Genomic DNA, 14,590 nt, shown 5'->3' on the forward strand with positions numbered 1-14,590 from the left:
GTGGCTCAGTTGGTCAAGATTCTTCCTTTGGCTCATATCATGATCTCAGGAACATAGGATAGGATCAAGCCATGCCTTGGGCATCCTGCTCAGTGGGGAATCTGCTTCTCCCTCTCCCCTCCCCCTGTCCGTGCTCTCTCTCTCTCTCTCTCTCAAATAAATAAGTGAAATCTTTAAAGATATATAAAATAAAAGTTACACATACTAATTAGCCACATGACCATGAGCTTACCCTTCCTAGAGATTACTTACTTTATTCAAAAATGACCAATGTATTTGGGGTTTTAAAAATACAACGTATGTTAAAGTATCAGAACCTAGCCTGCACTGGTCAGCTTTCAGGATACACAGTACTAGCTTCCTGACTGTTCTCTTTGCTTCCTCTCCTCTCTCAACAGCACCTTTGAACTCGAGTTCAAAGAAATCACCCAGATATTTGCACTCGAGGTACCTATCTCTCCACTATCTATCCTATCTATCCAGTCACCTTCTATCCACTCCAATTCACTCACAGAATCCATATGACCTGCCCCATCACCATTGCCTATTGTTCCTGAACCACTAACCTGGTTTCTTTCCTTTATAACATTTCCATCATCTGAAATTATCTTCTTTGTTGGGTTTCTCATCACACTGGAATATAAGTTTTAATACAGAAACCTGGAAGCGTGCACCCCCAAATGAATGAATGAATTTAAGTTTGTCTTTGTCACTTACAAAGGGGAAGGAGAATGGGGAAGATATCAGCTCCTTGAGAGCAGTGATTTTTGGCAGACTCGCTTACTGTTCTAGCTCTAGCACCAGTGCTGGCCCAGAGCTAGTGCCCAATAGATAATCCTCCTTGAAGGGCTGCTTTTTTCCTCCTCAAGCCATGAAGCACATCCTCCAGTGGTCCTGCAGAGGGTACAAGGTCTGGGCCTTGCTGGAATTCCCCAGGGCAAAGCCACCAACACTATCCAGTGCAGTGATATTTGCAGAAGGACTTCTGCTACCTGCTTCAGAGAACCCAACAAGTAACTCGAGACCTTGTACTGTGTGGTTAACCCATGCTGCATGCCATTGTTTTGCCCTTAAGGAGTTGACAATTTTATTTTATTTTTCTCATTAAACTTTTGTTTTAATGGGTCTCAAAATTCTGTGACAGATTTTTGGTCAAGTTGTTTCCATTAAAAAGTACTGATTTTAAAAACTAATAACTTAAAACTGCCACACACGCACCAAAACAAACAAACAAACAAACAAATGGTCCACAAAACATTCTCCTTTCCTTCTGAAGATTTTACGATGCAATATTATCATTAACCAGTCTTTTACTATTAAACTTAAATGGCCAATTGACACAAACAGTTCTGAGACCATTTTTCCACCATTGATTAAGACTGGGGTGGCAGGTATTGGGGATAATATTCATGTAGCCTTCTGAGCTTTCTGGTGACTTTGCCAGCTCCAGCTGCCTTCTTGTCCACTGCTTTGATGACACCCACAGCAACTGTCTGTCTCATGTCACGAACAGCAAAACAGCCCAGAGGAGGATAGTCAGAGAAGCTCTCAACACACATAGGTTTGCCAGGAACCATATCAACAATGGCAGCATCCCTAGATTTCAAGAACTTGGGACCATCTTCCAGCTTTTTTCCAGAACGACGATCTATCTTTTTCTTCAGCTCAGCAAACTTGCAAGCAATGTGAGCTGTGTGACAATCCAGCACAGATGCATATCCAGCACTGATTTGGCCTGGATGGTTCAGGATAATCCACTGAAGCCGTGAAGCCAGCTGCTTCCATGGTGGGTCATTTTTGCTGTCACCAGCCACGTTGCCACGATGAACATCTTTGACAGAATCGTTCTTGACATTGAAGCCCACATTGTCCCCAGGAAGAGCCTCACTCAAAGCTTCATGGTGCATTTCAACAGACTTTACTTCAGTTGTAACATTGACCAGAGCAAAGGTGACCACCATGCCAGGTTTAAGAACACCAGTCTCCACTCGACCCACTGGGACAGTACCAATACCACCAATTTTGTAGATGTCCTGAAGAGGCAGACGCAAGGGCTTATCAGTTGGATGGGTTGGTGGCAGAACGCGATCCAGAGCTTCAAGCAGTGTGGTTCCACTGGCATTCCCATCTTTATGGGTGACTTTCCATCCCTTGAACCAAGGCATGTTAGCACTTGGCTCCAGCATGTTGTCATCATACCAACCAGAAATTGGCACAAATGCTACTATGTCGGGTTTGTAGCCAATTTTCTTAATGTAGGTGCTGACTTCCTTAATGATTTCCTCATATCTCTTCTGGCTGTAGGGTGGTTCAGTCGAATCCATTTTGTTAACACCAACAATTAGTTGTTTTACACCCAGTGTGTAAGCCAGAAGGGCATGCTCATGGGTCTGCCCATTCTTGGAGATACCTGCTTTAAATTCACCAACACCAGCAGCAACAATCAGGACAGCACAGTCAGCCTGAGATGTGCCTGTAATCATGTTTTTGATAAAGCCTCTGTGTCCTGGGGCATCAATGATGGTCACATAATACTTGCTGGTCTCGAATTTCCACAGGGAGATATTAATGGTGATACCACGTTCTCGTTCAGCTTTCAGTTTATCCAAGACCCAGGCATACTTGAAGGAGCCTTTTCCCGTCTCAGCAGCCTCCTTCTCAAATTTTTCGATAGTTCTTTTGTCGATCCCACCACATTTGTAGATGAGATGGCCAGTAGTGGTAGGCGTGCCCAAATCTACGTGTCCAATAATGACAATGTTGATGTGAATCTTTTCCTTTCCCATTTTGGTTTAGGTTTAGCAGTGGTTTTCACGACACCTGTGTCCTGGCGGCAAACCCGTTACGAAACGAGTTGACAATTTTATAAAGAAGACAATATTGATGTAAATTAAAAAGGAGGATAAAACTAAGACAGTCCAGGGCTGTCAAAAGTAGTAGGAGCTAGTGGGGTCTGAGGGGTCGCTGGGCACCTATGTAGGAGCTGCCTGTTGCCAGGTTGTAGAGGAAGGTGTCAAGGAAGGTAACATGGAGGGAGAGCAAGGAGAAGAGGGGGAAGGATGACAAGAGCCATGGGATAACTGGCTGGGGTTGGGGATATGTGGGGGGAAAGGTCTCTGGGGGACGGGGGGTGGTAGGGGGAGGAGCGACGGGGTATCAACAAGGAGAGGGCAGGGGTGTTTCGGGAGCCAGCAGTGTGGGAAGGGGCTGCCAAGCCCCAGAAACTCCCATGGGGGAGGGGGAACCTCAAGAGGGAAAACAGGGTTGGCAAAGCTAGAGGCAAATGAGGCTGGGGCAGCAGAATTGGCCTTGCTCCTGCCTCACATCTAGGACATGATCTTCCCATTTTAGGGCTCATCTTTCCACCCAGAGTTGATACATGGACTTGGACAAGTTCCTGCTGGAGAATGACATCCCCACCAGCCCCAGCACCTGCCATGCCTATAGCTGAGCTGAAAAGAAAGGACCCCCATCGTCCTCCCCCACATGCACTTTGCCGCAGATTATTGGGAAGCTCAGACAATCATAATTATTATAATACCCACTAACCTGTGCCTAGCATGTACTGTGTCAGTCACACATATCCTTACCAAAATATTGATAGCATTATCCTCATTTTATAGGAGAGGAAATGGGCACAGAGAAGTTAAGTAACTTGCCCAAGGTCACACAGTTGGTAGGTAGTGGCAACAAGACTTGAATCCAAGAGGTCTATCTCCATAGCCAAGTACTTCTTAGGCACTGGCACCGGGAAGGCATTCCCACTGCCCTGGCAACAATGCCTACTGGGCTTTGACCCCTGTGCCTTGAATTTCTAGTGTGCTAATTTAAACTAGGGATGGAGACAAGACAGTTGCTAAGTGTTCATCTGGCTCTGATATTCTAGTAGTTTTCATAGACAGAGGGATTATCTTGTACCAGTAGGTACTCACATGCCCTCAAAATTTTTATTAATAATTGTCAGTAATGTTTTATATCTCTCCCCTACCAGTATGTAAACTTCCTGATAGTTAAGAAGTTATCCAGCATCCAAACTATCCCTTGTTCAGTATGAGGCCCTCAGTGCCTAAAACGATGTCAGAATCAAATCAGGTACTTGATGAATATCTGTAAAATGGTTGAATAATTGAACTCTTCCACTTTTTGTAACAAAATCCCTTAGCCATATAGAAATCATAAGGCATCAATCATTTTGAAAATTTCTCAGTCCAGTAAAGCTGGGATCACTACTAATCTCACCTTTCCCTGTTCATAGAACATCATAAATGATCATGATGATAATATTAGCCTAGGAAATGCCTCTATCAAAAGGTATTTTTGTAATTGAGGGCCAAAGCCTAGTACCAGTTGACGCAAAGAAGGTGACCAAAATGAATCAGAGCCAGGTGTCCATCCAGGGAAGCCTCACGATCTGTGTACATACAGCAGGATGGAGCCGTAAGAAACAGGTTGGTGTTTCAAGTGAAAAGGACCAATGTTTCTTACTTATGCTGCCTAAATAAGAGGCTAGACTGCAAAAAGGAAGAGACCAGCTACCCCTTCTCTCTCAAAGCTGTTGGACTCATTGTGGGGTATCTGCTCATGTGTGCAGGAGGCTGGGAAGGACTCAACTAACCTCAACCTGATGGACTCCAACTGGCCTCCCCTCAGAAGATAAGCAGCTCAGGGGTCAGCCAGTAAGGGAGCTCTGGTTGTTTAGTTTCTGTTTGTTTTTGCAACAAACTGCTGGATGACCCCCTGCCCCTGCTGCTAAGGAGTGTTCCAGGGGATTATTTACTGTGACTCAGCTACTGAGAAGTTTTATAAAGGAACCAAAGGAATCTAGTCTTTATCTCCTTGGACCCCTGTGGATCCCTCTGAGCTTTTCACCATTTTCAGTTTTGACCAAGTCCCTTACAAAGCCTTTTGAAATCCATTTTATGTGTCAGTTATACTGAGAGTTGTTTTTGTGGGGTTTGGGGCCAATGTTTTATCTGCTTTCTCTGCACTTTATTTTAACCAACTCCTTCTATCTTCTCCATCCCAGTTAAATGGCACCACTATTCACACAACTGATCAGAACAAGGATCTAGTAGTCCAATTTGATTTCTCTCTCTCTTTCTCTCCCTACATTCAACACAAAAGCCATTTCCTATAACTCTACCTTCCCAAAACAGTACAACTACCGTTTTCTCCATATCCCTTATACTACCCTAGTTCAAGCCACTGTTATCTTGCTCTTACCATCCAAGTCTAATCCACAGCAAGAATAATCTGTCCAATGCAATAATATGTCTAATGTCACTTCTCTCATAGTGAGACCCTACAATGACTCCTTATCACACTAGAAAAACTTTCAAACTCCTGAAGGCTCTATGTGATAAAGCCTTTGCTCAGGTCTATGACCCCATGTGTAACCTGCCCCCTTCAGTCCCTCCAGCCTGCTTCCTTGTCCTTGGAACACACCAACAGGCCAAGCTCATTCCAGTTCCCACTTTAAGGAACATGCATCATCCTTTCCCATAAGTGGCTTTGCTTTTCCAACCGTGTCATCTCTGTAAGGAGGTTTCTCCTGACTAAGGTGAGACCTCCTATCAGGTGCCATTATCCCATAGCATTTTATTTTCCTTAAAGCATTTATCTTTGCTGGAAATTGTCTTGCTTATTAATGGGCCTCTCTGTGTTTGCTTTGCTGTGTGTTCTCCATACCACTAGGATACAACTTCCATAAGAGCCATATCCAGGGATGCCCGGTTGGCTCAGCGGTTGAGCATTTGCCTTCAGCTCAGGACGTGATCCCAGAGTCCTGGGACCAAGTCCCACATTGGGCTTTTTGTGTGGAGCCTGCTTCTCCCTTTGCCTGTGTCTCTGCCTCTCTCTGTTTCTCTCATGAATAAATAAATAAAATCTTTTTTAAAAAGAGTCATATCCATATGTTCCTACTTTCATTGTGACCCCAGTGTCTAAAGCAGAGCCTCCCATATGGCAGGTGTAATAATATCTATTGCGTTGACATAGAACAGTTCACTTAAAATCACTGACTTTGTTTTTCAAGAAGACAAGATTTCACCATTTGGGTTCTTTTACAACTTTGGTCTGGCTCGACCTGGTGATTGAGATCTTAAATTCTAGGTTCAAAGTGACTTATTTGAATTCCATATTCATATCATACTACCCTTGTGGTCATGGCTGACTCCCTTCACATCTCTGAGCTGTAATTCCTCATCTGTGAAATGAAGATAAGAACAATGCCTACACTGTAGGGTCATGCACAGATTCAACAAGACAATGCATGTAAAATCTTTGAGCCCAATGTCTCCAAATGGCAAACACTAAATACCCATTATTACTATTATCAGTGTTGGTTCGGTGCTCTCAGTAGTCATCACCATAAAGTAGAAGGGGTAGATTTCCCCATCAGAGATTATGCCTCTTTCATTCACACACATTCATTTATTTATTCCATGGGTTATCCTTCTAGTATAGTCAACATTTGATCAATCAAGTACAACCAGAACAATGTCTGCTACTTGGTAGGTAATGAGGCAACAGATTCAAATTTATTGAACACTTCAATAAACATGGATTAAATAAGTGAATGCATGATATCATCCTTAAACCCATGAAACCTAAAACCCAAAGTCTCCAAGAGCTTGTAACATGTTCATGTTCACCTAGTTAGTAAGGGATAAAGCCAAGATTTAAACCCTGACTGACTCTGGCTGACTGGCTGACTGACTCTTGAGAGTTCATGCTTTAAACCCCTATGCCATCCAGCCTATCACCTCACCCATCTCCTAGGAAGAAGACCAAGAGATACAGCCTCTTACTACCACATGATAACCACTGGAAGAACATCAAATAAGAGAAAATGAGGCAATAAAATGGGAATTTGTAACAACATTTTTGTTCAGTCGCAATCCCTGCCAGGACATCTGTGTCTAGGGGAGAAGGATTCCATTCAGCAGAATCTCTTATTGGGCACCTGCACTCAAGAAAGAGTGTTAAAGAGCTTTCTGATGTGATGGTCTAGAACTATCGGGTAACGCCTGTGAACTTTCCTCTAATGATGCTATGGGGCTAATAAAAAGAAGCATGGAAATAATCAAATTAGAAGGGCATGTGAATGTCTTTACTTCAGTTGAGGATCTTACCTCTCTGTGTAAGGCCCCAGAAAGTCATCAAGGTAAATGACAATGATGTCAGGGACAGCAGTGTGAGTAAGGGACACAATTGAGAAAAGCCTTCTAACAATGATAATCCTGATAATCCCCTCCATGGCAAAGCCCTTTACTGGTCAAAATATATATGCATGGGCATTCCCTTACTTGCTCTCCCAACCAACACCACTGAGGCAGCCACATCAGGTGTCATTAACCCTATTTCACAGACAGAGAAACTGGGGTTTAGAGTAAGAGAAAGATCCAGGATGCAAAAGCAGGTTTCCAGAATCCAAGATCAGCCCCAGGTTGGAACAGATGATTCCCCCAAACTCATAGAAGTAAACAAGATGCAAATTCTCTAAAGGACAGAAACTTAAAAAAAAAAAAAAAAAGGTTTTAATGATCTCAACTGAGAAGTTCAATACTTGCACTCTACTCAGCCCCCAGTGTCTGAGATTCTCATGGGAATAGATCTTAATCCCACAGCTCTCAAAAATAACGCTTCCCCTCCCCCAGCCATTTGTAACAAAAGCAAAAATATCACCTTGAAGCAAGTATTTTCCTAAGCAGACATTCACTGTAGTATCTAGAAGGAAAATCCAAGTCTAGAAGTCAAAGAAATATACCAGAAATTTTATCTTTGGTTCTTTGCAGACTCCAGAAGTTCAAAAATCAAAACAGAGTAGCAGGATCTACTAATGGGGTGAGTTGGAAACATTTTCAACATAAAGCTCCTAAAACACTTGAATACTGTTAATGCACAGTAAAAGTTTTGTAACTAAAATAGTTCATTTTGGTTACTGGCTAACACTTTCAGAATGTGAGAAATCAGATCTACATGCAAAGTTTTAAGAATATCCCTGAGTAGAACAGTAGTTCAAGGGCCAGAGGATGGGGGAAAATGGGGAGATATTGGTCCAAGGTAAGAAATTTTCTCTCTTTTTTTTAAGATTTTATTTATTTATTCAATCTTCATAAAGATTTTATTTATTCATTCATTATTTATTCTCTCTCTCAGAGAGAGAGGCAGAGACATAGGCAGAGAGAGAAGCAGGATCCATGTAGGAAGCCCAATGTAGAACTCAATCCCGGAACTCCGGGATCACTCCCTGAGCCAAAGGCAGACATTCAACCGCTGAGCCTCCCAGGGGTCCCCAAATTTTCAATTATAAAAGGAATAAATTCCAGGGATCGGATGCAAAGTATGATAACTATAGTCAACAATACTGTATTGTGAAAGTTGGTGTAAGAGTAGAATTTATCCATTCACCTTTCGATGGACACCGAGTATACAATGGAATATTACTCAGCCATTAGAAATGACAAATACGGGCAGCCTGTGTGGCTCAGTGGTTTAGCACTGCCTTCAGCCCAGAGCACGATCCTGGAGACCCAGGATCGAGTCCCACGTCGGGTTCCCTGCGTGGAGTCTCTACCTGTGTCTCTGCCTCTCTCTCTCTCCTCTCTGTATATTCTCATGAATAAATAAATAAAATCTTTAAAAAAAAAAAAAAAGAAATGACAAATACCCACCATTTGCTTCGATGTGGATGGAACTGGAGGGTATTATGCTGAGTGAAATAAGTCAATCGGAGAAGGACAAACATTATATGGTCTCATTCCTTTGGGGAATATAAATAATAGTGAAAGGGAATAGAGGGGAAGGGAGAAGAAATGGGTAGGAAATATCAGAAAGGGAGACAGAACATGGAAGACTCCTAACTCTGGGAAACGAACTAGGGGTGGTGGAAGGGGAGGAGGGTGGGGGTGGGGGTGACTGAGTGGCGGACACTGAGGGGTGCACTTGACGGATGAGCACTGGGTATTATTCTGTATGTTGGCAAATTGAACACCAATAAAAAATAAATTTATTAATAAAAAAGAGTAGATTATAAATATTCTCACTTTAACAACAACATGGTAATTATTTGAGGTGAAGGATATGTTAACTAACCTTATTGTAATAAACATTTTGCACTATACATGTGCATCAAATTATCATGTTCACATCTTAAACTTATACAAAGCTATATTCAATTATATGTCAATAAAACTGGAAGGGAGAGAATATCTCTGAAAGAGGTATAGGAAAAATCCATGGAAACTTATTACAGAAATTACTCCAAATTACAGCAACACTCCTTAATTCTATATATTGTGACTCCTCATTGCCTCTTTCCCTTAGCTTGTAGGGCAACATCATCATGCATTTGTTCAAATACTTCCTCTGCCTGGAGCTGCCTTCCCTGGCCATACAGATCCCCATTTTATACAATCCCAAGCATATTTCTAAACCAATTGTAAAGCCACTTATTTTAGGGGAGGTTTCTATATCTTCTGATAAAATGAGATTAATTGCTAAACTAAATTCAAACGGCACGTGGCTTGTATCTCCTTTTGGACACTATTAACTCTAACTTTTGTCACAGAGAACCAACGCGAAAACTAAACTTGAGGACTAGATGCAATTTATTCACCACTTTAGATGCAAAATCTCATTGTTTTCAACAACTGAGATGCTCAGTTTTTCCATTGGACTGAATTGGCCCCTTTAACCCTCAAAATGGCAATACCCTTGTTTCTCTAATGTCTTGTAAAGGAGATATGGCTTTGATTTAAAAAAAAAAAACTGGCAGCATTTTGACTTGTTGAGAGTTAGTGTGTCTGTAACCTGTACTTAAAAGGCAATTTAGGGGGAATAGAGAGGAAGGCAGAAGAAATGGGTAGGAAATATCAGAAAGGGAGACAGAACATGGAAGACTCCTAACTCTGGGAAACGAACTAGGGGTGGTGGAAGGGGAGGAGGGTGGGGGTGGGGGTGACTGAGTGGCGGACACTGAGGGGTGCACTTGATGGGATGAGCACTGGGTGTTATTCTGTATGTTGGCAAATTGAACACCAATAAAAAATAAATTTATTATTAAAAAAGCCAATTTAGGGAGCATAGACTACATACAAAAATATTTAGTAATTACAAAAAGCATATAGAATATTTATTGAACACATGTGACCACCAGATAGCTACAGATATAAAATAGCAATACCAAGGAAGCCCCAGTACTACATCTTGTTTTAATTAGTCAAGAAGCTCTTATGGGACGCTTGGGTGGCTCAGATGGTTAAACATCCAACTTCTGACTTCGGCTCAGATCATGATCTCATGGGTCATGAGATCCAGCCCTGTGTCAGGCTCTGCACTCAACAGGGATTCTGCTTGAGATGTTCTCTCTCTCCCCACTTGTGTTCTTTCTGTCTCTCTCTCTCCCTCTCTCTCTAAAATAAATAATTTTTTTTAAAAAAGAATCTCTTTTTTTTTCAACATTATGATTTTTAAATTTCAGCAGAGAAATGTAGGCCTAGTGAATTCATTTTCACTGGTGGATGTTTTATTTTATTTTTATTTAAATTTTATTTTATTTAAATTCAATTAATTAACATATAGTGTATTATTAGTTTCAGAGGTAGAGTTCAGTGATTCATCAGTTGCATATAACACCCAGCGCTCATTACTTCATGTGCCCTCCTTAATATTCATCACCCAGTTACCCATATTGGTGAGGATGCAGGGAAAGAGGAACCCTCTTACACTGCTGGTGAAAATGCAAGCCATTCTGGAAAACAGTATGAAGGTTCCTCAAAATATTCTATTATTTTTTATACCATTAGTGTTTAATTATTACTTGTTTGGGTTCTTTTTAATACTTTGTCTATATCATATAGCCTGATCTACATTTTCAAAATCCAATTTAACAATCATTGCATTTTAACAATGAGTTTATTCCATTTATATTTATTATCCTCACTAATTCATTTAGACTTATTTATGCCTCCTCAGGTGATTTCTGTTTGTCTTGATTTTTTCTATTATTCTTTTTATCTCCTTTATTATGTTTAGTTAGATTGATTTTTAAATTTCTTCCCTTCTCCTAAACTTTAAAACTTCATTTTTATCTTTTGTAATTTTTGAAAATATATACATCTATGTAAAAGTTGAAAGTACAAGAATTTTAGAGCACCTTAAATCCAATGAACCCTCTAATTTAATCTATCAGTGTTAGCTGATATTTTCAGTTTCTTATCCACTTCCCAATAAAAAAGATTGTTAATGCTTTATACTGCCTTTATTAATTCCAAATTTCTCACCTATTTACCAACTGCTAAGCTCCCCATTTCTTCTTGTTGCTTGTGACTTTTTTGAGGATCATATTACTCTCTTCAGAACAACAGTCTTCAGAGGCATATTTAGTGCACAACTATTGATGGTAAACTCTCTCCATTTGTTTTTGCATGACAGTCTTTTATTTAATCCAAGCTTTTCATTGACTTCTTAGATGTAAAACTTTTATAAAAGTTAAAATAATGGTACAATGAGCACTGGGATACACTACACCTACATTAACCAATTCCTTTTCTTTCCCTTTTGCTTTATCTCTACACATACAAATGCATAGATGAGAGATATCCAGCATGTACCTCCTGCAAACAAATAAAATCTCTGTTATAACCACCTGTTCCTACCAAAGAAATTTTACATTGATGAAATTATATACACCCACTATTCTAATTCCCTCACTTGTCCTAACAGTCTCTTTAGTAGATATTATATTTTCAGATTCAGGAGCCAATGAAGATTACTACATATTGAATTTAGTTGCAATGTCTTTCTACTCTTATTAAATCTAGAACAAGGGCAGCCCCGGTGGCGCAGCGGTTTAGCGCTGCCTGCAGCCTAGGGCGTGATCCTAAAGACCCTGAATCAAGTCCCAGTCGGGCTCTCTGCATGGAGCCTGCTTCTCCCTTTGCCTGTGTCTCTGACTCTCATTCTCTTTCTGTGTCTCTATGAATAAATAAATAAAATCTTTTTTAATAATCCATTTCTTTAAAAAAATAAATAAATCTAGAGCAATCCTCTGTTTTGTTTTTTGTCTTTTATGAAATTGACATTTTTGAAGGATCTAAGCCAGTTGTAGAATTTCCCATCATCTAGATGTTTTTCAAGTTGCTTCATGATGATTAGATCCAAGAGAAACATTTTTAGCACCAAACAACATAAGTCCTGTTGTTGCTCTCCTTCTATGTATGCATGTATATATATATAAAATGAGAGGACTATCTAGCATGTAAACATGGGAGTTGCATGCTAATGATAGTTGCTGAAAGACATTCAAGTCTTCAAACATATGTAGACCATGTATAGATCTCAGAAAATTTCTCTAATTAATGTTACAATTTCAGAAGCTTGACCAGGATTAGATGGATAAATGGCTGAGAAAACCTATGGGTGTTGAAAAAATGAAAAATCGTATTTGAATATTGCTGTCAACAAATATGGATATGTGTTTAATATAGTGGAAACATGTTAATCTATATTTCTGAGAATCACAATATTAGAAGTCGATCTTCTATGAGTTTGCCTTCATTTTGAAAGTGAACACAAACTTACATATCACTTTTTATGTAGTGATTACTTATCAAAGTAGAAGAAATACAGAAAGCAATAAACGCTGTTGTGAGTGTTTGCCATAGGAATTGAATTCAAACACAGGTGGCTGAAATATAAGAACCCTTTTCTTTCAAGAAGTCACAAATATTTTCTTTCTTTTCTTGACCCTCTTCTTGGTTCCTACTAAACTTCAGTAGTCATGACAAGAGAAAATAGCACTGAAGGGACTGAATTTTTTCTTCTGGGATTTGGTGCCCAATACAAGTATCGATACTTCCTCTTCATTGTATTTCTGGTGATCTATGCGACTTCCATGATGGGTAACATTGGAATTATCCTACTCATCAAGACAGATTCCAGACTTCAAACACCTATGTACTTTTTCCTGCAACATTTGGCCTTTGTTGATATTTGTTATACCTCTGCTATCACTCCCAAGATGCTGCAAAACTTCATATTAGAAAATAAGTCTATATCATTTGAGGGCTGTGCAATGCAATTATTGATTTATGCAACATTTGCAACCAGTGACTGCTACCTCCTGGCTGCTATGGCAGTGGACCGTTATGTAGCCATCTGTAACCCACTTCACTATCCCATGATCATGTCCCGAAGAGTCTGCATCCAACTAGTAGCTGGTTCATATATCATAGGTTCAATAAATGCTTCTGTGCACACAGGTTTTACATTTTCACTGTACTTTTGCAAATCTAACACCATCAATCACTTTTTCTGTGATGTTCCCCCAATTCTGGCCCTTTCATGCTCCAGCATTGACATCAACATCATGCTCCTTGTTGTCTTTGTGGGATTTAACTTGATGTTCACTGTGCTAGTTGTCATCTCTTCCTATATATATATCATGGCTGCCATCCTGAAGATATCTTCTGCTACCGAGAGGAAAAAAGCCTTCTCCACGTGCTCCTCCCACCTGACAGCCATCATCATTTTCTATACAACCCTATCATACATGTACTTACAGCCTCAGGCTAATAATTCCCAGGAGAATATGGAAGTGACTTCTGTATTTTACGGCATTGTGATTCCTTTTTTGAACCCCTTGATCTATAGTTTGAGAAATAAGGAGGTAAAAGAGGCTCTAAAAGTGATGAGGAAGAAGTTCTTCTAGGTTGGACCCAAGTTTTTAAAATTCAGCACATTGAAGCATCAAGTAGGGATGTTTGACCACTGTGTAATGTTTCTGAAATTGGCAACATGTTACCATCTTAAGCCAATGCTACCTCTTTCAATAGATGAGTTCTTAAAATGCAAGAAATATAGTAACATCTCATGGGACTAATTTTCCCCTGAATATAGTTTGAGAAATATGTCTCATACTGTCTGTACTTTATTGAGATTATTTAAATATTAAAAATCATGTACAGACTTCACAAAGTATTAGTTGCTTCAAATATATTTCAGATATGTTCTTAAAGAATAGAAAACCTCAATTTTGTACATAATCAATGTTAAAATTGAAGTTCATTATTTTCCATTCACTTAAACTATTTCCCTAAATTGTCTACAAAGAAACTCTTCATATGTTCTGTTCCAATTATTGCATAAGCCTGAATGTAAAATAAATGTACTGCATTGAAAGATCCCTGATGACTTTGGCTATATGTCCTACTTAATAGTCTTATATTAGTACATTCTCTACTTAAAAACACTTACTTCTTATGTAATTACTTATGTTCTCATTACTCTCTTTACTCTGAATCCATCTCTTTCTTGCATAAGGTAAGGGCACTTCCAGAAACATTTTCTGTATCTGTCCCCAATAAAGATAGAAAAACTAGAATGTAGATGGATCCAAAGACCTAAACAATTCTCTTATGAAAGGCATAAGTCATTGTAGTCTAGACAAATACCTTAAAGCATAGGAATTTAACAAGAAGTTGAAGGGAGGCAGGCCAAGAGCCCTTTGAATCAGAAAGATAAATTGTTGACAGAAGAGTTTTAGTAGGTAGATTGAGGATAAGTAGTGGAAACCCCCACATGAATA

The 14,590-nt window shown here is 39.8% G+C and overlaps 1 protein-coding gene and 1 pseudogene across 1 annotated transcript; one reads left to right on the plus strand and one right to left on the minus strand.

Moving 5' to 3' along the window:
• Positions 1-1,229: 1,229 nt before the first annotated feature.
• On the minus strand, positions 1,230-2,832 carry LOC112930621 (elongation factor 1-alpha 1 pseudogene; annotated as a pseudogene).
• A 9,952-nt stretch (positions 2,833-12,784) lies between these two features.
• On the plus strand, positions 12,785-13,714 carry OR5AK2 (olfactory receptor family 5 subfamily AK member 2). The gene has a single exon (XM_026012803.2). The coding sequence runs from the start codon at positions 12,785-12,787 to the stop codon at positions 13,712-13,714; it is 930 nt and encodes a 309-aa protein (XP_025868588.2).
• The last annotated feature ends 876 nt before the right edge of the window (positions 13,715-14,590 follow it).

Source organism: Vulpes vulpes, chromosome 5 (genome assembly GCF_048418805.1).
Source record: "Vulpes vulpes isolate BD-2025 chromosome 5, VulVul3, whole genome shotgun sequence".
NCBI classification, from domain to species: domain Eukaryota; kingdom Metazoa; phylum Chordata; class Mammalia; order Carnivora; family Canidae; genus Vulpes; species Vulpes vulpes.

Excerpts from the sequence above, each read along its gene's own strand:
- OR5AK2 (XM_026012803.2), top strand. The coding sequence starts at position 12,785 with ATGACAAGAGAAAATAGCACTGAAGGGACTGAATTTTTTCTTCTGGGA.